The sequence below is a fragment of the Schistocerca gregaria genome, chromosome 1 (assembly GCF_023897955.1).
Source record: "Schistocerca gregaria isolate iqSchGreg1 chromosome 1, iqSchGreg1.2, whole genome shotgun sequence".
Taxonomy (NCBI): domain Eukaryota; kingdom Metazoa; phylum Arthropoda; class Insecta; order Orthoptera; family Acrididae; genus Schistocerca; species Schistocerca gregaria.
Window position 1 is genome coordinate 522,383,478 of NC_064920.1, and position 24,167 is coordinate 522,407,644.

At 42.3% G+C, this 24,167-nt stretch overlaps 1 protein-coding gene across 4 annotated transcripts in view; it reads left to right on the forward strand.

Annotated features, from left to right (window-relative positions):
• The window catches only part of LOC126354919 (uncharacterized), a 514,129-nt gene that overhangs the window by 294,949 nt on the left and 195,013 nt on the right, over positions 1-24,167 (forward strand). For 3 of the 4 annotated variants that reach the window (XM_050005014.1, XM_050005024.1, XM_050005028.1), the window contains 2 exons: positions 3,177-3,383; positions 6,635-6,724. In XM_050005014.1, the coding sequence (XP_049860971.1) occupies positions 3,177-3,383; positions 6,635-6,724 (297 nt within the window). Of the gene's footprint in view, positions 1-1,747; positions 1,962-3,176; positions 3,384-6,634; positions 6,725-24,167 lie in introns of all 4 variants that reach the window. The other variant, XM_050005027.1, reaches the window with a different exon arrangement.

Below are 24,167 nucleotides of genomic sequence, written 5' to 3' on the forward strand. Positions count from 1 at the left end.
GAAATGTAAATTTAAAAGCATGAAAGGAGTTGATCCCAACAACATTATGCACCTTAGAATCAGATACTACAAGAATATTTGCCAGACAACTTGATTATGAGCTGATAAATCTGGAAGTTTTCCTAGCAAGGGCACGTGACCGCAAGGGTTTGTCTCAGCTGCCAGCAAGGGTGGTGACCCTAAACTTATGAGTGATGCAGCAAGGACGCAGAAGCACTCGTGTCAAGGAGAAACTTCGCTGAGCATTTGCCTATGAATATTTCTATGTACATGAGCTTGGTTGCATTTTCAGAAGTCTGCAGATCCATGGACTTATCACTCACTTGGATGACTTCCAGAGATTGGGACATATTTGTACTGGAACTGCTACGACATGCATGCTGCAAGTGTTTCTTTTTGCCACACCTCTGTCATGTTATGTGAAGACCTGGACAGTGACATAGGCTTGAACTATTTGCATTACTTCCGTCACAGAAAGATCAGATTTCTTTAATACATGGCTTCTCACTTCCGAGTTGGAGGTAAGATGCACAATACCAACCCTGATTTGAGAGTGCACATAGTTCTGACTGCACAAACATTTAAAATTGCATTTTCTGCTTAATCCCTGTAGGCCAACAACACGGTCTCTATAACACTGATTGGGACCCTTTTTCTGCTGCCAAAACTCTAACCTAGCTCCAATAACATGCATCTTTATCAATAAGTGTTCTTGCAATAATGACAATATTCCAGGCAACTTAATTTCCAGCACATGTGTTAACAGCTCTAGTTTCTGTTTTAGATGATACAGTTCATGATTTTCTGAAAATAACACTGGAACGTTGCCTTTTATCTGCCAGCAAGCAAGCTGTGAAATATAACTATGGTCTTTGGTGGTAAGCATCCCACCCTTCACTTTGTGCTTTAAATGGTGGTAAATGGTGGATAAATGATAAACAATGGTGGCATGGAAGTTGTAACTGTCACATTTGTTAATGCTTGCAATGCCTGTAAGATTGTAGCTATTAGTTCATGATAACCCTGCATTTGTTCCATTAGAAGTTGTTGGAGTTTCTTGATGACTGAAAAAACCACACTCTTGCTTAGTTACAAAAATGTGTAAGGGCTGATTTGCTTGCATCACATGTCCTGAGTCATCACCAATTTCTGAATGGTGAGTTCTGCACAAAACCAACAGAAACAAACTCTGATTTATTAGACAGATTAAGATATGTTACAGAACACTTCTAGAGCAGTACAAGCTGTCTTAGAAAAAGCAACACAATTGAAGTTCAATTTATGGTGCATCAGAGTTTTACCAGTAAGAAAAAGAGCCTGAAATACAAATACCATAACCAAACCCACTAAGCCAAATGATGCACACTTCAGTGGTCAAATTATGGTTGACTCAGAAGGCCATGAACTGGTTTACATGTACAAGTCTGGCGTGTTCTTGTCGTAGGGTGGTGTTGATGCCATCTGGGTAGGGGCACCACAAGGACTGACAGTAATGTGGCACTGGCTAATCAGTATCCACATTGAATTCAGGTGGCACCACTAAATAATCTAATGCCGAATTTTTATTGAAGCTAAATAATGGTAAGCTTTAAGGTTCATGTAACACTTGCACATTCCAGTGTTCCTGTAAATATTCAGTTATTCAAAGTGATCTAGCACTGATTAAAAAAAAAATGTTTGTATTGAGGTAAGGTATTTTATGATTATCTTTATGGAAACCGTGACTTAAAAAGTTTTTTTGTTGCAGTGACCTCAAGCAACATGGCTGCCAGACGAACAGAAAAGGCATTTTGCGATACCGTTCTGCAAGAGCTATTCTGCAACTGCAGTGTGTCAGAAATTCAGGACCATATTAAAGAGACTGCCAGACAATCAATTTACTAGTGGGTACAGAAGATGAGGGGAACAGGAAGTCTTCATAATGGAAAATGCAGTGTTCAGCCATCAATATTGAGGAACAGGTTGAATGGATCATGGATACATTCATTAGAAATTCACAAAGATCAATGTTTCATGCAAGTCACGAGCTAGGATTTCCACATCTAACTGTTTGGAGAGAGCTCAGAAAATGCTTGCAAATGAAACCATATAAGATTCATTTGCTTCAAGCCATTACACATGGCGAGAAACATTTGTTGAAACAATTTTCCATTGATGTGCAGCACTTAATAAAGAGAACAATTTCACACACAGTTTGATTTTCAATGATGGGGTAATCTTTCACCTTAAAAGTAAACTAGCACAATGTGTTAATGAGGGCAGCTAAAAATCCCCACATTGCTACTGAACGTTTCTGTGGACCCCCAAAGTTTAACGTAACATGTTTTGTGCTTTGTCAAAGCAAAATGTGTATGGACCCTTCTTCTTTGCAAGAGCAATGATCAGTGGACAGTCTTACATGCCGCAAGTACAAGAGGACAGAGATAATTTAGTTTTTGAACATGATGGTGCTCTACAACATTTTCACAACAATGTTTGTGAGTTCTCAGACACTGAGCTACGTACCAACATGATGCTGGTAATTTGCAGATTCTGGCATGGCCCCTACATACACTGGCATGACACAGTGTGGTTTTTACCTGTGGGCTTACATCAAAGACACTGTTTTCATGCCTCCATTTCCTCAAATTCCTTTATGAGCAAGTATCAGGACAGCTGTGACTGATGTCAATGCACACACTTTGTGGCAAGTGTGGGCCGAGTTGGTCTATGGACTGGATGTGTGCTATGTGACTAACAGTTCACACACTGAAATTTGTGAAAATAACACAAAAAGCTTGTAGAATTGCTGTTTTCATACATCTAATCATATAACGCTTCATCTCAATACAAACATTTTTTGAAGTCGCTTGTGAGTGCCTAAATAAATTTGAATAATCCAGTGTGATAGTTTGGATGCTATGGGAATTTTTTGTAGATGTTTACTTGAGTTGTAGATGAAATAATATTTACCAAAACCAGTTGGTGATGATCATATCAGGATTTTTTAATGGTGTATTTACACTCTTAGAACTAATTGTAATATCCTCCACAGTGCCACAACATAACTTTATTTTTCCTAGGGGGGGGGGGGGGGGGACTTCCATCTGCTGTTTTTTTGTGGTTTTTAACATATATTCTGGTTGATTACCTCAGACAGATGCACTTTCTAATAGTTTAATGTAAATCTGTTGTAGGTGGCAAAGAATGCTGGCACTGTCACACTCAATCATTTTTCGAGAGTACTTTCTTTTGTTGGACTGCACATTGCTTCAGAGGAGTTTCTTCTACTACTTAAGAAGTTCTTGAAAAGTGGTTATACAGTGAATTACATTGCATTTGTTAATGTAATTGAAAATATCATCCTGGACCTTGAGAAACATGGAGAGCTTGAAGCATTAGGGGTGAGTCATTATAAAACAAAAGTTTTGTGAAATATCTAGTATAGTTCATAGCAAAAATATATATTTGTTGTGTGATGGGAGAGCCAGTAAACCACCTGAGAAGAATATTGCTCATTCAGTTATGGCAATTTTCACATGTATAATGTACAAAATATCTGCTGTAATTACAAGGTAGCTCAGAAAAGTAAACTGGACTGTTATATGCAGTTTGTGTGCCACACATGTAACAAGTTAGTACACGAGATGTCATCCACCCCAAACACACTCAGGTCAGCTGTCTACATCTACATCTACACTTACACTCTGAAAACCACAAGGCAGAGGTATTTTCCATTGTAGCAACTATTTCCATGATGGCAACATATGAATTGGGTGGTTGATAGGTGGAGGAAGAGACAGCAGGTGCATAAGATTGGAATATGGTACACTTGAGTTCATTTTGACTGCAGGCAGGGGGGGGGGGGGGTAGGGAGAGTTGTGTGCAGTACAATATGTTGCAGAGGAGTGTGTTGGGAGGGGAGATAGACCAGAGGAAGAGGGAGACTGTGGGGGATAGGATTTGAGTGCTGGTTGAATGAAGTTAGGATCATGAGGCAGATGTTGATGCAGGTGTGGAACTGGGGGTAGTGGAGATTGTGGTCATGAGGATTATGGGATAGAAGGATGTGTTACAGGGACAGCTTGCATCTATATAATTAAGATAAGTTGGAGCCAAATATTGCGGGTTGTGAAGCAGCCATTGAAATCAAGCATGTTGTGCTTAGCAGAATGTTATGCCACTGTGTGGTCATCCCTGCTCTTGGCCACTGTTCGGCTGTGGCCATTAATTTGGGTGGACAGTTGGTTAGTGGTCATGTCCATGCAAAATACTATGGAAGAATAACAGCAGAGCTATTCCATGCCATGACTGCTTTTTCAGATGGTCATGCCTCGCATAGGGTAGGGTCAGCCATGACAAGACTGGAACAGGACATGCTGTGTGGTACATTTTGCAACTGGGTGATGAGGTAGGTGCTCTGTAGCAGCTGGTTTTGGGAGTGGGGGATGGGAGTGCGGATGGGATTCTGAGCACCACATGCTTGATTTTAAAGGCAGCTTCAGTGCCATCTGGGTCCTTCTCCACCACACTAGCTTCCCCACATGCACCTCTCTCCCTGCCCCATGACCCTAACTTCACTCATCCAACACTGGACACTTACTCTAAACAATCTCTCTCTTCCTCTGTTTTATCTCCCTCTCCCTAACTTCTCTTTCACGAAATTGTGTGCTAAGCACAACTCTGCTTCCCTGTGGTCAGAAAAAACTTACTGGTGTCACATTGTGAGGCTCTTCTTCCCAGCTACGTACCATTTTTTTTACTTCCTGCTTCCCCATTGTTTCTCTCCTTGTTCACTCCACCTGGCATAAACTCTCACCCCAGTCAAGCTAAACTGCTGGCTCAAAAATAGATAGAGCATTGTAGCTGTACTCAATGAGTTGCCAAATAAAACCACAGAAATTTCAAAGAAATATAGGTTTAAGAACGGTAAAAGGAAAATTAAGGAATACAACAATATAAATCACTTAGGGAAGAAATGACTATGGGAAAAACATGAACAAATAAAAAAGGAAGTGGTTACCAGAAGGCCAGATTCAGGACACAGGAATATAAGAGAAAAGCTGTCAACATCAAGAGTTCCACTGTTACAATGTAGAATAAAGAGGAGGTGCATAGGAAGAATACATTGAGGTCCTCTGTAAGAAGAAAACATCTGATAATGTGACAGAAGATGAAACTGCTGTTGATTTGGAGGAGGTATACTGATATACAAAACATATTGGACCATACATAAGAAGAACAACAAGGGTAAGGTGCAGAAAGTAACTGGAAGAAATATGCAATGAGATGAACAGAGATGACACTTTTATTCACAGTCACTTCAATTTGTGCAGTTGAAAACCACTGGATGGTCATTGGTGCTTGTGGACATGCTACAATACATCTGTCCAATGCATCCCACACATGCTTGATGGGATATAAACCAGGGAAATGGGCAGGCCTATCATTCGCCAAATATCCTCTTGCTTTGAAGCTTCTCCCTCTGCACTGTTTGATGTGGTTGTGCCTTGTTATCCATAAAAGTGAAATCAGGGCTGGATGCAGTCCTGAAAAGATGCACATGGGGAAGGAGCACAATGTCACATGGGGAAGGAGTACAGTATCACAATAAGACTGACTGGTGAGTGTACCGTGTCCAAACATTTGGAGGTCAATACACTAATGCAACATAATTCCTTTCCACACCATTACTCATGAGTCTCCAAACTGATCATGTTTGACAACGTTCTTGGATGCATTACGTGTTCCCACCTCTTGCCATAAGAGGCTACATCCAGCATTGTTGAACATAATCATTTTCATGGTACAGGTGTTACGGAGTGGTGGGGCATGATGTTGCATTGGTGTACAGCATGTCTACATGCAGCAGTTGTCAGCCACACTGATGGAAGACTGGAACACTCTTCCACAAGAAGTCCTTACCAACCTTGTGACCAGCATGGGAGCACATTTGCATTGCTATCTGTTATGGTCACACACCCTCTTAAGAACCATGTCCCACCTTTTGTAATGTCGAGGCAACCATAATAAATTATGGTGACTTCAGACTAATTATTGTCTGTGAAGAAAAATTCATTTCCATTCACCTCATTGCATTTTTTCCCAGTTATCTTTTGTACTATAATGTAGCAGTTCTTACTGTGTATGGTCCAATTTCATCAAGCTGTGTTACTTGTTAGTAACACATCATTCGAAAGTTACTTTCATCTGTAAGTTTGACATACCAGTGGATATTATCATCCATAATTTACAAAACTTCTACTGTTACCTCTCTGTGAAACTGTAATCTTTACATACAAAAGCATACCATTAAGTGAAGGTAAACTGTTTGATCTGGCATACAGTACAAGAAACACTTTGAATTTTTAAGCCATATATATTTGACATGTACATATTGTAATCAGGGTCTTATTTTGACTTCACTTATTTGAAATATGTACCTTGTAGAAAGTAAATGCTAAATATTAGCCGCAAATAAATGCTAAATTTAGCCATATGGTATAACACCAGAACTGTACTTACATTGACACATTTGTTGTGATAGCATAAAAGGGTACGAGAGGATTAATGATAAAGAACAATATTGTAAAGCAGCAATTTAAGATCAATTAAATATTAACATGAAATTAATCTGATGTAAACATCCTTGCAGAAATCAGCCCAGTACCCTGGCCGTTATCTGTCAGCTGAGATGCCAAAATTACCACGACCTGAGTTGGGTAAAGTTAGCTACCCTGCCCAAGTAAGTCGCATTTTACCTTACATTTATTAGAAAATAAATTGATTAATTTTTAATAAAAATAACAGATTTTGCACATACCTACTTGTTTGGGAAAGGAAAACATGTTTCAGAGTTTTTAAGAAGTATGTCCTGTGAACTGCATTGAATGAACAGCAGTTTCATTACTCCTGTAACTTTTAAGTAGTTTTGCAATGGATACTGAAATGAACTGTCTTTACTGAGGAAAATTCATCTGACCCACAACAGAAAATTAGTTCCATATTAGGTGAATAAAACCCAGACACAACATAGACAGTAAACATGCATTTTACAATCAAATTTTTGTGTAGGGTAGTGGTGATAAAAACCACAAGCTCATAATTTGTAGCACTATATGCACAACAAACAGTTGTGTCCAGAGTCCACAGGCAGAGGCAAGTCAGATAACAGCAACTGAGGAAGAGACTGCTATAATGCAACCTTTTACTTGCGCACTACAGGAACTGATGTGATGGGTCTATGATATCAGTCACTTTCTGCTGCAAATATCCTTGTCAGATGTGCAGTGTTACACATATCGATTTTCTGATTCATCCATTTGCGTGTCCAGTGGGGCTACTAAAGAGAGGACCAGATGGCCCCACTTTGATCAGGTTAAATAAGTAAAGAAACTGCAGTGGAACTAAAAATTTACTTGATGTCAAAGAGAATGGGATAAGAACTAGGATGTGTATGCAGAACTGGAAAGGAAGCATAGACAGAGCCAGAACAAGGACTAGTAGAGAGTGAAGACAGAATAGGGATGGGAAAAACCAGCTGGTTAAAAATGATACCAGTATTTTAGTTCTGGATAACTGATATGTTTCGATATTTGTTTGCCCTTGGGTATGACAGGCATTTTTTCCAATTATTTACTAATAACTGAGTAAAAAACTAAAATATCAATTAGCCATAGCAGCAGTGCTGAAATTTTTTGTTTTAAATAAACCTATTTTAAAAAGGAATAATTTTTTTCTTAAAATTGGCTTTGATTTTAAATAAGCAAAGCAATCAGTGCTATTTTCATAACAATGCCAACAGAAACAGAACATATGGCATAAGTATGGGTACAGCACTGTTGAAGCAATAAGGTCCCTCTTGGCCTCTATGGTAGTTTCTTGCTGTTGTTACTGGACATCCATTATATTACACAATGGCACTAACCACAGTCTGCAAATGTTTTTATGGAGTGACGTAGCAATGAAGTAAAAAGCTTCATTTGCTTTTAAGATTAAAGATTTGTCTGCCATTCCTATGAAAAAACACAAGAGGAAGAAAATTATGGTAACAGTAAAAAATTAAGAACTTAACAACAATTCATACACAGTCTACAGTAAAAGTACAAATTAGCTGATGTGCTGCCTGTGTCTAGATAATATGTTTTCAATTGCTTGAAGACCTTGAAAATGGACAAATTAATATGAAAAGCAGAGTTCTTTGATTTCAGTTTCAACTCTTTAGCACTGATCATTGGTAATGCTCAAATAGTGGTACAGTCTATGATTAAAACATGATTTTTGAGCAGAGTTTCAAAAAATTGGGACCATTAGGAGAATATTGGTGATTTTTTTAAAGTATTCAACCACTTCACACATTTTGAGAAAAGCAGTGAATTCTGGACAGAGTAATTTTTTTATTTGTCTATTTCATTTAATGTTTTCATTCTGTGTATCTTGAAACAGAGAGATTAAAAAAATTTCAGTCTTTGTTTGATTATACACTTATTACAGGAAATAACAGGAACAAAAAAACAAAAATCTGTTATTTCAGAAACCAGTTATTTTGAGCAGTTTTAACAGTCAGTTAAACAGGCATTAAAAAAACCCTGTATCATTGAAAACCAATTGTTTCAGTTATAACCACTATCCCAACACAGAACTGTTATAACCTTTAATCACAATAATTGCGTGGATATTCACACTCTCTCTTAGAAACAATAGCTGATCACATGATTACAACTCAGTCTCTCGTATTCGACTGCTGTGCCGTGACATGCGGCCGGTGCCGTTCGTAGCTAGGTGGCGCTCCCACGCTCATCCAATTTGCGGAGCGCCTCTATCGCCGTTTGTGCGTACTGTCGTGGTGGCACTGTTAAATGTCGTGGCACTATCACAACACTTTTCCCCCCTTGAAAAAAATAAACACTCACTTCCTTGGAGACATGGACAGCGCAGAGACATCCATGGCCTCTTGTGAGGCCCCGAGGAGATCCCGCGCAGAGACACGAGAGTATGGTCGAAAATGTCCAGGACGGAAGCTTGTGCATGGAACGTGCTTCCTGGATGAGATGATGGGTGAAAACTCGGGAGCAGCATCCATAGATGTCATTGACCTGGGAGTGTGCTCCAGTGAGATGGGTCCCGGAGAAGGCGGCGTCGCGACTGGGGCCGGTTCCGGAGTACTTGGAAGCGGCAGCGACGGCGGCTGCATCAACACGGATGGTAGATCGGCAGCAGCGACAGGACTGGCGTCTCGGGCTGGTGGAGGCGAAGGATGGGGCGGTGGCACAGGCGTGGCCACCACTCGTGGGCGCATCTGGTCGTAATGACAAACAACCGTGCCGTCACCCGTATGGATTTCACAAAGCCGTAGGCCGCGAAGAGCCTTGACCACCCCTGGAATCCATTTAGGGCGAGATCCATACCCTCGTGCCCACACGTCGGCGCCCACCGAGTATTTTCCCGCACTAGGGGACACAGTACAAGGCCTGACAGGGTGAAGCAGGTGCAGTAGAGTGCGCGGTTGGCGGCCATTCAAGAGTTCAGCAGGGCTGCGATCACCCAGAGGCGTGAAGCGATAAGAACTCAGAAATTGCAGCAGGGCGTCATCTGTGGAAAAATCACTAAGGAATTTTTTCATCTGGCATTTGAAAGTGCGGACAAGGCGCTCGACCTCCCCATTCGATTGCAGATGGAAGGGAGGTGCGGTAACATGAAGAATCCCTTGTCCAGTACAAAAATCACGGAAGGCCTGCGAAGAGAACTGAGGGCCATTGTCCGTGACGATCGTGGATGCAAGACCTTCTAGCGCAAAGATTTTGGACAAAGCCAGCGTCATCGCTGCAGTGGTGGGCGATGGACATCTAACAACAAACGGAAACTTCGAGAAGGCGTCAATCAACAGTAGCCAATAAGTACCGAGGAAGGGGCCAGCAAAGTCGGCGTGCACCCGTTCCCATGGCTGAGCTGGATCAGGCCACGGAGAGGGCATTGTACGAGGTGCCGCCAGTTGTTGAGCACACTGGCCACATGCAGCAACCATATGGGTGATGTCCGAATCAATACCGGGCCAATAAACGTGCCTGCGGGCCAGGGACTTAGTCCGAGAAATACCCCAATGGCCTCCGTGCAACAGTTTGAGAACATCTTTGCGAAGAGAGGCTGGCACCACGACCCGTGGAGATGCGCCATCCGTGGCCAGAAGAACAACACCATCATGAACAGACAGATGAAGGCGCAAGGCATGGTAGTTGCGAAGGGGATCCGATGCCCGGCCCTTGGTCCTGTCCGGCCAACCTCGTTGAACAAAACAGACCACCCGACGCAGGACCGGGTCCAGCGCAGTAGCTGACGCGACCTGCGAACCTGTAAGTGGAAAGCCCTCGACCGCACGACGTTCTTCCTCATCAATGTGGAAACAGAGGAGTTCATCACGATCGAAAACAGGGTCGGGGCCCATCGGCAATCGCGACAATGCATCAGCGTTGGCGTGCTGGGCCGTGGGGCGATAGTGAATCTCATAATGAAAACGAGACAAGTATAAGGCCCAACGTTGCAGGCGGTGAGCTGCCTTATCCGGAAGTGACGCCGAGGGGCTGAACAGAGAGACCAGAGGTTTGTGGTCGGTGATGAGGTGAAACTTAGAACCATACAAAAAAACGCTGAACTTTTTTAGAGCATAAATGATAGCGAGCGCCTCCTTTTCGATTTGAGAGTAACACCGTTGCGCCTCGTTGAGGGTCTTGGAAGCATAGGCAATGGGTCATTCCGACCCATCCTCATACCGATGGGCGAGAACAGCCCCTAGGCCATACTGTGATGCGTCAGTCGCCAGAACCAAGTTCTGACCCGGACGGAATGTGGCAAGACAAGGTGCCGACTGAAAATGAGCCTTCAGGCAGACAAAAGCCTGCTCACACCCGTCGGACCAACAGAAGGGGACGTTTTTGCGTAACAGCTGATGCAGAGGATAAGCTACCGCCGCTGCGGATGGAATGAATTTGTGATAATAAGCAATCTTGCCTAGAAACGCCTGAAGTTCTTTGACCGTAGACGGCCGGGGTAGAGCGTTAATGGCCGCAACGTGCTCACGGAGAGGGCGAATGCCCTCACGGGACAAGTGGAAACCAAGATACTCAATGGAGGGTTGGAAGAACTGTGACTTGTCCAGATTGCACCTCAACCCAGCCGAATGCAAAACCCGAAACAGTGAACGTAAATTACGAAGGTGCTCCGCAGTGGAGGCTCCCGTGACAACAATGTCATCCAGATAGTTTATGCAGCCGGGAACGGAAGCCGTGAGCTGTTCCAAAAACCGCTGAAACGTGGCCGGTGCGCTAGCGACGCCAAATGGTAGTCGCTGGTACTGATACAACCCACAAGGAGTGTTGATAACGAGAAATTCCTTGGAAGGAGCGTCCAACGGCAACTGATGGTACGCTTCCGATAAGTCAAGTTTGGAAAAGAACTGGCCCCCAGCGAGCTTGGTAAACAACTCCTCAGGACGAGAAAGAGGATAAGTGTCAATGAGGCTCTGAGCGTTGACAGTGGCTTTAAAGTCACCACACAATCGCAGACTCCCGTTTGGTTTAGAAACCACCACGATCGGCGATGCCCATTCGCTGGAGGTAACCGGAAGGAGAATCCCTGAAGCTGTTAACCTGTCTAGCTCAGCCTTGACAGGTGCACGCAACGCCACCGGAATAGTGCGTGCCCGGAAAAACTTAGGCCGAGCCGTAGGTTTAAGAGTAATGTGGTCTGCAAAATCCTTGGCACAACCCAGACCAGCAGAGAACACGGACGAAAATTCACAACACAATCCATCCAGCTGTTGATACGGAATGTCCTCAAATATGAGGTGTACATCATCATCAATGGAGAACCCGAACAACTGGAAAGCATCATAACCGAACAGGTTTTCAGTGCCCGCATGATCCACCACATAAAACGTGAGGGGCCGAACAACAGACTTGTAGGCAGTGGAAGCATCAAACTGGCCCATGATAGGAATTTTCTGCTGATTATAAGTCCTCAGATTGCGCGTAACTGGAGACAAAGGAGGGGAGCCCAACGCCAAATACGTGCGAGAATTAATGAGAGTTACTGCAGAGCCAGTGTCCACTTGCATGCGGATGTCTTTATTCAGAACACAAACAGTAACAAACAACTTATTTGTTTGAGAAAGCACACAGTGAACATCCATGTCCGACGCCTCGTCCTCGTCGACAGGAACTTTATGGGACTGACACACAGAAGCAATGTGGCCTTTTTTCCTACATGAATTACACGTGGCCCAACGTTTTGGACACGCTGCCCTGTCGTGCTGTACGAAACAACGGGGGCAAGAAGGAAGCGCGGAACGAACCGGCTTCTGTGGTTGCTGGTTTCGCTGCGAGCGTTGCGGCCCAACGCGACGTTGCTTACGCGAGTGAACCGCCGCCACATCTTCGTTCTCCTGTGCAACAGGCAAATTGTCCTTGTCGAGAGTTGACTGTACAGCGCCTACATCACACCACGCGTCTATTTGCGCGCCAGCAGCGTGAGACACTTCAAAGGATTGAGCGATGCTTAGAACTTCCGACAACGACGGGTTTGGCAGTTGTAGGGCACGTTGCCGAACTTCTTTATCAGGAGCAAGCCGTAGAATAGCATCTCTAACCATTGAATCAGCATAAGACTCGTGATGAGTGTCCGTGACAAACTGACATTTCCTACTCAGGCCGTGTAGTTCCGCCGCCCAAGCCCGGTAAGATTGATGGGGCTGTTTACGACACCGGTAGAACGCCACGCGGGCGGCAACGACGTGGGTGTTTTTTCGATAATAGGCAGACAATAAGTCACACATTTCTTGGAAGGACAGGGAGGCTGGTTCCCGCAGAGGGGCTAACTGAGATAGCAGCTGATAGACTCGAGGGGAAATCCAAGATAGAAATAACGACTTACACATAGGAGCGTCGACAACGCCGAAAGCCAAGAAGTGTTGCCGCAAACGCTTCTCATAATTCTCCCAGTCTTCAGCGGCCTCGTCGTAAGGAGGGAATGGAGGCGGAGAAGAGGAAGACAGACGATGAGTAAGCGACGTCGACAACGCCTGAATCGCTGCCGTCAGCTGTGTTTGTTGAGCCTGAATAGTAGCCGTCAGCTGTGTTTGTTGTTCAATGAGCGCTTGCATAAGCTGTTCCATGTCTGCCCCGTCACGAACACGCAAATCCACAACGCGGTGAAAATATCCCGACCTCGTCGCCAAAAAGTGTTATAACCTTTAATCACAATAATTGCGTGGATATTCACACTCTCTCTTAGAAACAATAGCTGATCACATGATTACAACTCAGTCTCTCGTATTCGACTGCTGTGCCGTGACATGCGGCCGGTGCCGTTCGTAGCTAGGTGGCGCTCCCGCGCTCATCCGATTATCGCCGTTTGTGCGTACTGTCGTGGCGGCACTGTTAAATGTCGTGGCACTATCACAACAAGAACGTTTTGAAGACTGATGTACGTGTTGTCAGGTGCTAGTTTCCATGTGAGCATTTCAGAGATGTTAGCATATGAGCAAGGGCTCATATGGCATTGGTTGAAGTTCATAACTTTGTGCTGAGCAGCATATTCTGCATTTGATTTGCGATAAACTTCATCAACTGCTGCACAATACATTTTGGGAACTTTCATAACTTTATATGTAATCAAACACTAACTCTTCATGTATTAAGAAGTAAAGATATATGTGCACACATACAGATGGTGGTAGTACAGGGTACACAAGGTATAAAAGGGCAGTGCATTGGCAGACCTATCATTTGTACTGAGGTGACTCGTGAAGAGTTTTCTGATGTGATTATGGCCACTTGACAGGAATTAACAGACTCTGAATGTGGAATAGTAGTTGGAGCTACACTGAAGCACCAAAGAAACTGATATAGGCATGTGTTTTCAGATACAGAGATAGTAACAGGAAGAATATGGTGCTGCAGTCGGCAACACCTAAATAAGACAAGAAGTGTCTGGTGCAGTTGTTAGATTAGTTAGTGCTGCTACAACAGCAGGTTATCAACAGGGTGTTATAGTCGGTGCACGAGCGATGGGACACAGCATCTCCGAGGTAGCGACCATTTCACAAGTGTACCGCGAATATTAGGAATGCAACAAAGCATCAAATCTCCAACATTGCTGTGTCCAGAAAAAGATCCTGCATGAATGGGACCAATCATGGGACATTCCATTTCAGAAATTATTAGGGAATATTCTGAGATCCACAGTATCAAGAGTGTGCCAAGAATACAAAATTTCAGGCACTATCACTTGCCATGGACAACACAGTGGCCGATGGCCTTCACTTAACAACTTAAAGCAGCAGCGTTTGCATAGAGTCATCATGGTTAACAGACATGTAGCACTGCATGAAATAACCACGGAAGTCAATGTGTGGTGTATACTGAACTTATCCATTAGGAGAGTGTGGAAAAATTTGGCATAATGGGTAATGGCAGCAGATGACCAATGCATTTGCTGACAGCACAACTTTGCCTGCAGTGCCTCTCTTGGGCTCAGAACTGTATTGGTTGGACCCTAGATAATTGAAAAACTGTGGTCTTGTCAGATGAGTCCAGATTTCTGCTCATGAGAGCTGATGATAGGGTTCGTTTGTGGCACAGACCGCACGAAGCCATAGACCCATGTTATCAACAATACACTGTGTAAGATGATGGTGGCTCAATAATAGTGTGGGCTGTGTTTACATGGAATTGACTGTGTTTTCTCATCCAATTGAATTGACCATTAACTGGAAATGGTTATGTTTGGCTATTGGAGACAGTTTGCAACCATCCCTGGACTTCATGGTACTGTATTGGAGATGTCAAGAAGATCTACATAAAAGTCTCTGAGGGCATATTTCTCTTTTGTGGTGGATCCACAATTACCACTTTTAATTGACTTCTGACCTCTCCTGTAGCAGCGACTACATAACAAAACGAACAATGCTAGAGGGTGAATCATAGAAGATGAAGATATGCTCTCACTGACTTTTTTGCAGTTTTCTTTTTGATATCTACAGTTTAGTACCAGATACAATGATGTAGCCCTTATGGTTTACATAGTGTGTTGCAAGAATGTGTGCTGGCAGCAATTTTTTTTACTTCATATTCATATTTAAATGATTTTGAATGGTTGTATCATCATTAAATATGGCTTAAATTGATCAGAATAATGAAGAAGTTAACGAAATGTCATTTCAATAGATCCAGTAGTTTTCATGAGGTCTCTGGATAGATATGAATGAGTAGTTAAGATTTTGTTTATAGGAATTAAATGTATTTACATAGACACTCTATAACATGCAGAGTGACGCATTGAATGACGCCTGTTGACAAAGTACAATATTGAAGTAGTTAAGAGGGAGTTTAATAAGGGAACAGATGGACATAGCCACATACATATTGTAGAGGACAGGGGGTTATTTTTAGGAAATATGGTGCGAAATTGTGATTTAGTGTGTTTCAGTGCGCGATGCGCCAGCCTCAAGGCAGACGGCAGACGAAGGCTGGCTGGCGCGTTATGCAAGTGATACAGTTTTGCAACGAGTGTCGGTATGTGTGTATGTGTGGGGCAGTCATCAACAGCCAGAACGCAGCATTAGCAGAATTACGCAGGTGCGGGCCGCATGTGGGATGGTTGCGTTAGCCAACTCATCGAGAACCCTCTAATAAACATGCCGCTGCGTAACTGGCAGATTCAGCAGCGGTCTGCACTATTTAAGGGCATCAGAGGTGGGCGTCGGCATTCAGTTTGCCTGATTGGGTGTTCGGTCGCTGTCACGTTGTTGTCATCAGTGATGCTGTCCCTGAGGACCGGCCGGCGGTGGGCGTTGCCCGCTGCTGCACTGGCGACTCCCGGAGTTGTCACGAGCCGCAGCATCTGCAGGAGGCGTGCTGGCCCAGGCCTCGTGTTGCTAACCTCCTACTGCCTGCACAGCCACTGACTGAGCACGGTGTCGCGTTTCCCGGGCTACATACATCAGCACGTATCCGCCACGACACTACCGGAAAATGTATAGGAAGAACCAACAATAAAGAGGAAAATTACTAAAAACAGCCACTTTCTTCTACTCAGGCATGCCCTACAACCCCAACCATGTCACCTGCTCTGGCCATCCTATTACAATATGTAGCCTGCCAAAATCATATTACAAACCATTCATTGGCATTACTGTATTCAGGTAAAAATTTGTAAAAATGAAAAGTTTTTAATTTGTTGTAACATTGGCTAAAATGCTTTAATAAAAATATGTTTTTGTAGAAAGTACATTAAACAGTGTCTTTAGCATGTGATTTATTTTTATTGTAAAAATTGTGAGTAGTAATCAGGAGGACAGATGGAAAGAAACAGACAGACAAAAAGTCTCCTTGAAAGTAGATTAACCATTGTGATGAATCCTTAAAAAACTGACATTTTATTGATATGTTATATACATTAAATGTCACTGAACTTTTCCTTACTTTGCACATGAAAGACAACATTGTTTGTACCTTCCTTTGAACCATATGAACATGTAGCTTTCCAGTCTCTTGATTTATATGATCACTAAGCGAATTCTTATTGGTGACCTTGACCCCAGAAATTATTAACTTCTTGCTGGCATGTTTGTTTTGACTTTTCAATATGTCACTTAACATATTCATTGTAAAAGTTTTGATACATCTTCATGTTGAACACAATAATGTGAGCTTTACATGCAGTCTAGAATGCCATGAGTGAGTCATGGAGTGATTGACACACACTGATATTGACTGGCATGGCAGAGAACTCCCTGAATGAAATCTGACACTTCTGTGGAACTTGTTTCAAATCAGGGAATCTCGGGCAAGCATACAAGAAAATGATTCAGTTCAGTTCAGAGATGCCATAAAGACTGATGGATGTTTTAATATTGTGTATGCTCATTATTAATTTTATAAAACAAAATGTTTGCTGTTATAATTGATGTACAGGGTGAGTCACTAACTATTGCCACCTAGAATAACTCAGAAAAGACGATAGTAACTGAAAAGTTTGTGTGACAAATGTTGCATGGAACAATGGGGGCCGTAATATGACGTTGGTTTTTTGTTGCTAGGTGGGGTCACATCAGAGATATGAAGGTCAACTTCATTTTCTTAAATGGGATGCTGCTGTTTGGTACTTATTGTCAGATAGCGGCTATCAAGATGAATCCAGTGAAGGAATCAGTAAGATCTTTGTAGGTCAAGAGAGGTCAAAAAGATGGCATGGAAGTCCATTTACAGAAGGTGTTCGAAGTGATGACCGTTGGTATCAATACAGTGCCGCAATCTTCTTATCATGGCTTGAGTGATATTCCTTATCACTTTGGCACTTATTGAAGCACATGCTCCAACAATTCTCTCTCGTATATTGTGCAAATAGTAAATATTTACCGAATACAGAATATCCATCTAATGTGCAGTTGACATGTAAACACCAGTTGACTCGTAAACACCATTTGACAGTTTTGCAATACAACACTAATAGGAATGATGTATTCCTTTGAAGAACAAGTTGATATGCTTCTCGTTTATGGAGAAGGCCAACGAAATTCAGTGAGAGCTAGAGACTTATACCCTGAAAGATATCCTTAACATACTCACCCTACACATAGTACATTTAAATATGTATATGATAAATTGAGAACAACTGGATCTTTAACGCATCGAAAACATGTCTGGCAAAGGAAAGTTAGTAACAAGGAAACGGAATTTGGTTCTCTTGCCACTGTGGTTTGAAATCCTTTGTTAGTTCACATAAGATTGCAAGTGGATTTGGTATGAGTCAGAGTAGTGTTGTTTCATGTTCTCCATCACCATAAATATCATCCTTACCATATCAGTCTCCACCAACAATTAACTGGTAGGGATTGTATGCGTTGCATTGAATTCTGTCGATGGCTCAGTTTCAGATTCACAGGGATGACACGTTTGTTAATTTGATTTTATTTACTGATGAGACTACATTCATGAGCCATAGAAATGTTGATTTGCATAACATGCTTCATTGGGCAACTGAAAATCCATGTTGGCTGCGGCAAGTTGCACACCAAAAATCCATGATCAGTGAATGTATGGTGTGGGATTCTGGACAAAATTATAGGCCCCTGTTTCATCGAAGGAAATCTTAATGGTAGGAAGTACACCACATTCCTGCAAGAAACATTAACTCTGTTATAGGAAGAAATACCTTTACGAACAAGGAAAAGAATGTGATATGAAAAAGATGGGTGTCCGACACATTTTTCGCTGATTGCTAGAAATGAGTTGCAGAGACAATTTCTGAATCGTTGGATTGGACATTCTTTTGGGGATTCATAAAAATATTGTTTATAGAGACATTCCAACTACACCTCAAGACATGTGAGAGAGAATTGTCAGAGCATGTGCTTTGATAAGGGCCGAAGTGATAAGGAATACAACTCAATCTGTTACAAGAAGTTTGCAGCACTGCATTGATACCCTGTGCACCAGTGCGATAAACTCCCAAGATGAAGAACATTCCAGTGAAAAAGGGAATGATATCATTGAAGAAAATGCTGTCTTAGTTACAGCGAGTGTAAATGTGCAGTGCCTCAGAAAAAAACTTGATACATTATCCCTGTTTGTTAATGAAGTGAGACCTTATGTATTATGTATATGTGAACACTGGCTAGCCCAAACCCAAGCAGAATACTAGAAAATGGCTCTGAGCACTATGGGACTTAACATCTATGCTCATCAGTCCCTTAGAACTTAGAACTACTTAAACCTAACTAACCTAAGGACAACACACAACACCCGAGGCAGAGAAAATCCCTGACCCTACCGGGAATCGAACCCGGGAACCCGGGCGGGGGAAGCGAGAACGCTACCGCACGACCACGAGATGCAGGCAGTAGAATACTAGAGAAGCGTTGAATATTTAGAAATGGTGAATGCATGGTGTAGAGAAACTACTATCCATGGTGGTGTGGCTGTGTATGTAAATAGCGAACTCAGTGCCAATAAAATTGACTTAAGTAAATTTTGTGTAGATCTAGACCTAGAATTAGCTGCTTTGGGAGTGTCAGATGCCAGCTTAATTGTTGTTTCTGTCTACCATTCCCCAGATGGAAATTTTGAAAATTTCCTCAACCAGTTGGAAAGCTGTCTGTGTCACCTAGTGCACTTAGGGACAAAAATTGTTTTATGTGGAGACTTCAACATTCGTATTGGAGGAGGTAATGATAAAGAAAGAGCTTTCATGAACTTAGTAAGCAGCTATGGGCTATTTGTAGGAAACTCTCTACCAACAATAGGAGTTATTTGTCTTGTCACAATTGTGACAAACCTAAATAGTTGGCACTACAAAGTAAGTGTGGTGGACCCTCTACTAGCGGCTCACCATGCAGTAATCATGAAGTTATGGACAAATTCAGTAAGTACACAACAAATACCCAGCTGGCATTAAAATTATTTATCAGAAATAGAGTTATTACAAAGAATAACTTAGATGATTTCAAAACTACAGTGTCTTCTATAGATTGGAACCAAATAATTGATGAATTGCCACCAAATTCTGCATTCAATCACATATTCCAGACCCTTAAAGTGAAATTTGATGAATATTTCCCTTTAAAACTCAAGAGATATTCAAATGCTAAATCAAACTGTAGACAAAAAACTAACAAAGTAAAGAGGTGGTATACTCCTAGAATAGCCAAAATAAAATGTATTGTCCAAATACTAAACGACAAGGTCAAAGCTGCTAAAGATATAGATGTTAAGGATAGACTGTACTCTAGTTATTTACAGACCAAAAGGATCTGCAGAAAGGAAGTAGAAAAAGCAAAGAAGGAAAGCAATGCCAGATTTATTGAAGCTCACAATCCTTGTAAAGCAACATGGGACCTGGTTAATGAGCACTGGAAAAAGCCCACCTCTTGCTCTAAATCTTGCAGTCCAGATGAGTTTAATGACTATTTTATAAAAATAGTGGAAAACACAGTAGATGAAATCCCTGACTTGGGAATAGATCCTGCAGCTGCTGTGAAATTTGAGAATAAATGCAGCATTGTAATGTGGAAGAGAGTGTATCCAAAAGAAATAATAAACATCGTAAAAAGCTACAAATCTTCAGGGAGCCCTGATATTTATGGCATGTCCTGTACTATCTTAAAAACTATAATCAGTGAAATTGCACAGCCATTAGCAGTGGTAATAAATAAAAGACTCCGTGCAGGGGAATTTCCTGACTTCCTGAAAGTAGCACACACAGTGCCTGTTTACAAAAAAGGCTGTCCATATGAAGTGTCAAGCTACAGGCCCATATTTATAATACCAGTAATAGCGAAGGTGATGGAATCAATAATGAAAGAACAACTATTAAGTTACTTTGAAGGAAATAGTCTCTTTTATGATGCGCAACATGGCTTTCGGAAGGGCAGGTCAACAACAACAGCTGTACTAGCCTTAGTTACAAACATAAGTCAGGCTTTTGAAGACTAGAGTCTATAGCGCTAGTACTCTGTGACCTTAATAAGGCATTTGACTGGATCCCACATAAGGCCCTGCTCAGAAAGATAAGAACATATGGTACAGGGGGATCTGTCCTGCAAACTCTTGAATCCTACCTGAGAAACAGACGACAGATTGTCTCCATGCAAGGAGCTGTTTTAGGTGAGCAGAAGCTACAGCATGGTGTGCCGCAGGGATCGGTAATAGGGCTCCTGCTGTTCCTTATCTTCATAAATGAGATAGGGTTCAATAGGCACACCTTGCAGTTTGTGGATGATACAACCTTGTTCTCAAAAAAAGAGAATGTTGAACAGGCAGTCCAACAAGCAGAAGTCTTATTCAATGAAGCTAAGGCCTGGTTTACCATGAACAAAATGAAAATTAATGAAGAAAAAGCTCGGAGGATGATATGCAGCCTCAGCAGTACTGGAGCTTTGGGTAACCCAGCAGATGTTAAAATTCTGGGCTTTCTCATTGATACCAAAATGACCTGGCAACAGCACACCAAACATGTATGTTCCAAACTTCACTTTACAGAAGCTCGTGAACCTTGCAGAACTAGCACTCCTGAAAGAAAGGATATTGTGGAGACATGGCTTAGCCGCAGCCTGGGGCATGTTTCCAGAATGAGATTTTCACTCTGCAGCAGAGTGTGCACTGATATAAAACTTCCTGGCAGATTAAAACTGTGTGCTGGACTGAGACTCGAACTCAGGACCTTTGCCTTTTGTGGGCAAGTGCTGTACCAAAGTTCGCAGGAGAGCTTCTGTAAAATTTGGAAGGTAGGAGACGAGGTACTGGCAGAAGTAAAGCTGTGAGGACAGGGTGTGAGTCGTGCTTGGGTAGCTCAGATGGTAGAGTACTTGCCCGCGAAAGGCATAGGTCCTGAGTTCGAGTCTTGGTCCGGCACACAGTTTTAATCTGACAGGAAGTTTCAAGTTTTGGAAAGGACCATATCCAGTCTTAGAGGTGTTGTCGCCAGTTACTCTTAAGCTCCAACTGCCCTTTCGTTCAATGGTCATTCATGTCAATCATGTAAAGCCATTTCTGGGTAGATTTCCTGTAGTATCACAAGATGACGAGCACCAACTGAGAGGCAGACCTGCTGTTCTCAAACCCAAGAAGCGAGAATCGCGAGGTCGTAGTCCAGACTTTGAGGCTGAGGCATTGCCACGTTCTGAGCGATCCTGTTCCAGACACCCACTGTGTAAACGTGTGTAGTGTGTGAGAGTGCAATGTGTGTGTTTATTTCAGCCATGTGCTTATGTGAATGTGTTGTGAAAATTTAGTATTGAAGCTATTGCACGAGTGAACAAGTGAAACTAAACCTTTTATTCCACAGGTTACCACAAGAAATTCATTTATTTTATGTTCATTGTTGACTCTAGTATTTAGAACAAATTAACCATGTTCATTTTTATTTTAATGCTTGCTATGATAGCGTATTCTACTAATGCTGTAGTAATAGTACCACAGAGTACAGGTGTTTTGCTTGAACCGTGATCAGACATGATAGTTCCAACAAGTAATACAAAACTTGCTATCAAGTATAATTTGAGTGAAATCCAGCAACAGTTCAATTCTGTAAAGAAGCAATTTACCTAATTCGTTCTATTAAGGGTAATGGTACAATTTTGGAAATGGGTGAATCTTGGTATAATAACTGGATCATAGCCAAAATGCAGGTAGAGTCTACATTTGCTAATTATGAACAAGAGATTTACTGTTTTTTAAAGCTTTTGCCACACAAAACTTTAATCAGGCATAAACATGCCTGGTTTGATTTTGGAGGGAATATGCTTCATCTACATCTACATCTACATGACTACTCTGCAATTCACATTTAAGTGCTTGGCAGAGGGTTCATCGAACCAGAATCATACTATCTCTCTACTATTCCACTCCCGAACAGCGAGCGGGAAAAACGAACACCTAAACCTTTCTGTTTGAGCTCTGATTTCTCTTATTTTATTTTGATGATCATTCCTACCTATGTAGGTTGGGCTCAACAAAATATTTTCGCATTCGGAAGAGAAAGTTGGTGACTGAAATTTCGTAAAAAGGTCTCGCCGCGACGAAAAACGTCTATGCTGTAATGACTTCCATCCCAACTCGTGTATCATATCTGCCACACTCTCTCCCCTATAACGCGATAATACAAAACGAGCTGCCCTTCTTTGCACCCTCTCGATGTCCTCCGTCAATCCCACCTGGTAAGGATCCCACACCACGCAGCAATATTCTAACAGAGGACGAACGAGTGTAGTGTAAGCTGTCTCTTTAGTGGACTTGTTGCATCTTCTAAGTGTCCTGCCAATGAAACGCAACCTTTGGCTCGCCTTCCCGACAATATTATCTATGTGGTCCTTCCAACTGAAGTTGTTCGTAATTTTAACACCCAGGTACTTAGTTGAATTGACAGCCTTGAGAATTGTACTATTTATCGAGTAATCGAATTCCAACGGATTTCTTTTCGAACTCATGTGGATCATCTCACACTTTTCGTTATTTAGCGTCAACTGCCACCTGACACACCATACAGCAATCTTTTCTAAATCGCTTTGCAGCTGATACTGGTCTTCGGATGACCTTACTAGACGGTAAATTACAGCATCATCTGCGAACAACCTAAGAGAACTGCTCAGATTGTCACCCAGGTCATTTATATAGATCAGGAACAGTAGAGGTCCCAGGACGCTTCCCTGGGGAACACCTGATATCACTTCAGTTTTACTCGATGATTTTCCGTCTATTACTACGAACTGTGACCTTCCTGACAGGAAATCACGAATCCAGTCGCACAACTGAGACGATACCCCATAGCTCCGCAGCTTGATTAGAAGTCGCTTGTGAGGAATGGTGTCAAAAGCTTTCCGGAAATCTAGAAATACGGAATCAACTTGAGATCCCCTGTCGATAGCGGCCATTACTTCGTGCGAATAAAGAGCTAGCTGCGTTGCACAAGAGCGATGTTTTCTGAAGCCATGCTGATTACGTGTCAATAGATCGTTCCCTTCGAGGTGATTCATGATGTTTGAATACAGTATATGTTCCAAAACCCTACTGCAAACAGACGTCAATGATATAGGTCTGTAGTTAAATGGATTACTCCTACTACCCTTCTTGAACACTGGTGCGACCTGCGCAATTTTCCGATCTGTAGGTACAGATCTATCGGTGAGCGAGCGGTTGTATATGAGTGCTAAGTAGGGAGCTATAGTATCAGCGTAATCTGAAAGGAACCTAATCGGTATACAATCTGGACCTGAAGACTTGCCCGTATCAAGCGATTTGAGTTGCTTCGCAACCCCTAAGGTATCTACTTCTAAGAAACTCATGCTAGCAGATGTTCGTGTTTCAAATTCTGGAATATTCCATTCGTCTTCCCTGGTGAAGGAATTTCGGAAAACTGCGTTCAATAACTCCGCTTTAGCGGCACAGTCGTCGATAACAGTACCATCGGCACTGCGCAGCGAAGGTATTGACTGCGTCTTGCCGCTTGTGTACTTTACATACGACCAGAATTTCTTCGGATTTTCTACCAAATTTCGAGACAATGTTTTGTTGTGGAACCTATTAAAGGCATCTCGCATCGAAGTACGTGCCAAATTTCGCGCGTCTGTAAATTTTAGCCCATCTTCAGGATTTCGCGTTCTTCTGAACTTCGCATGCTTTTTCCATTGCCTCTGCAAC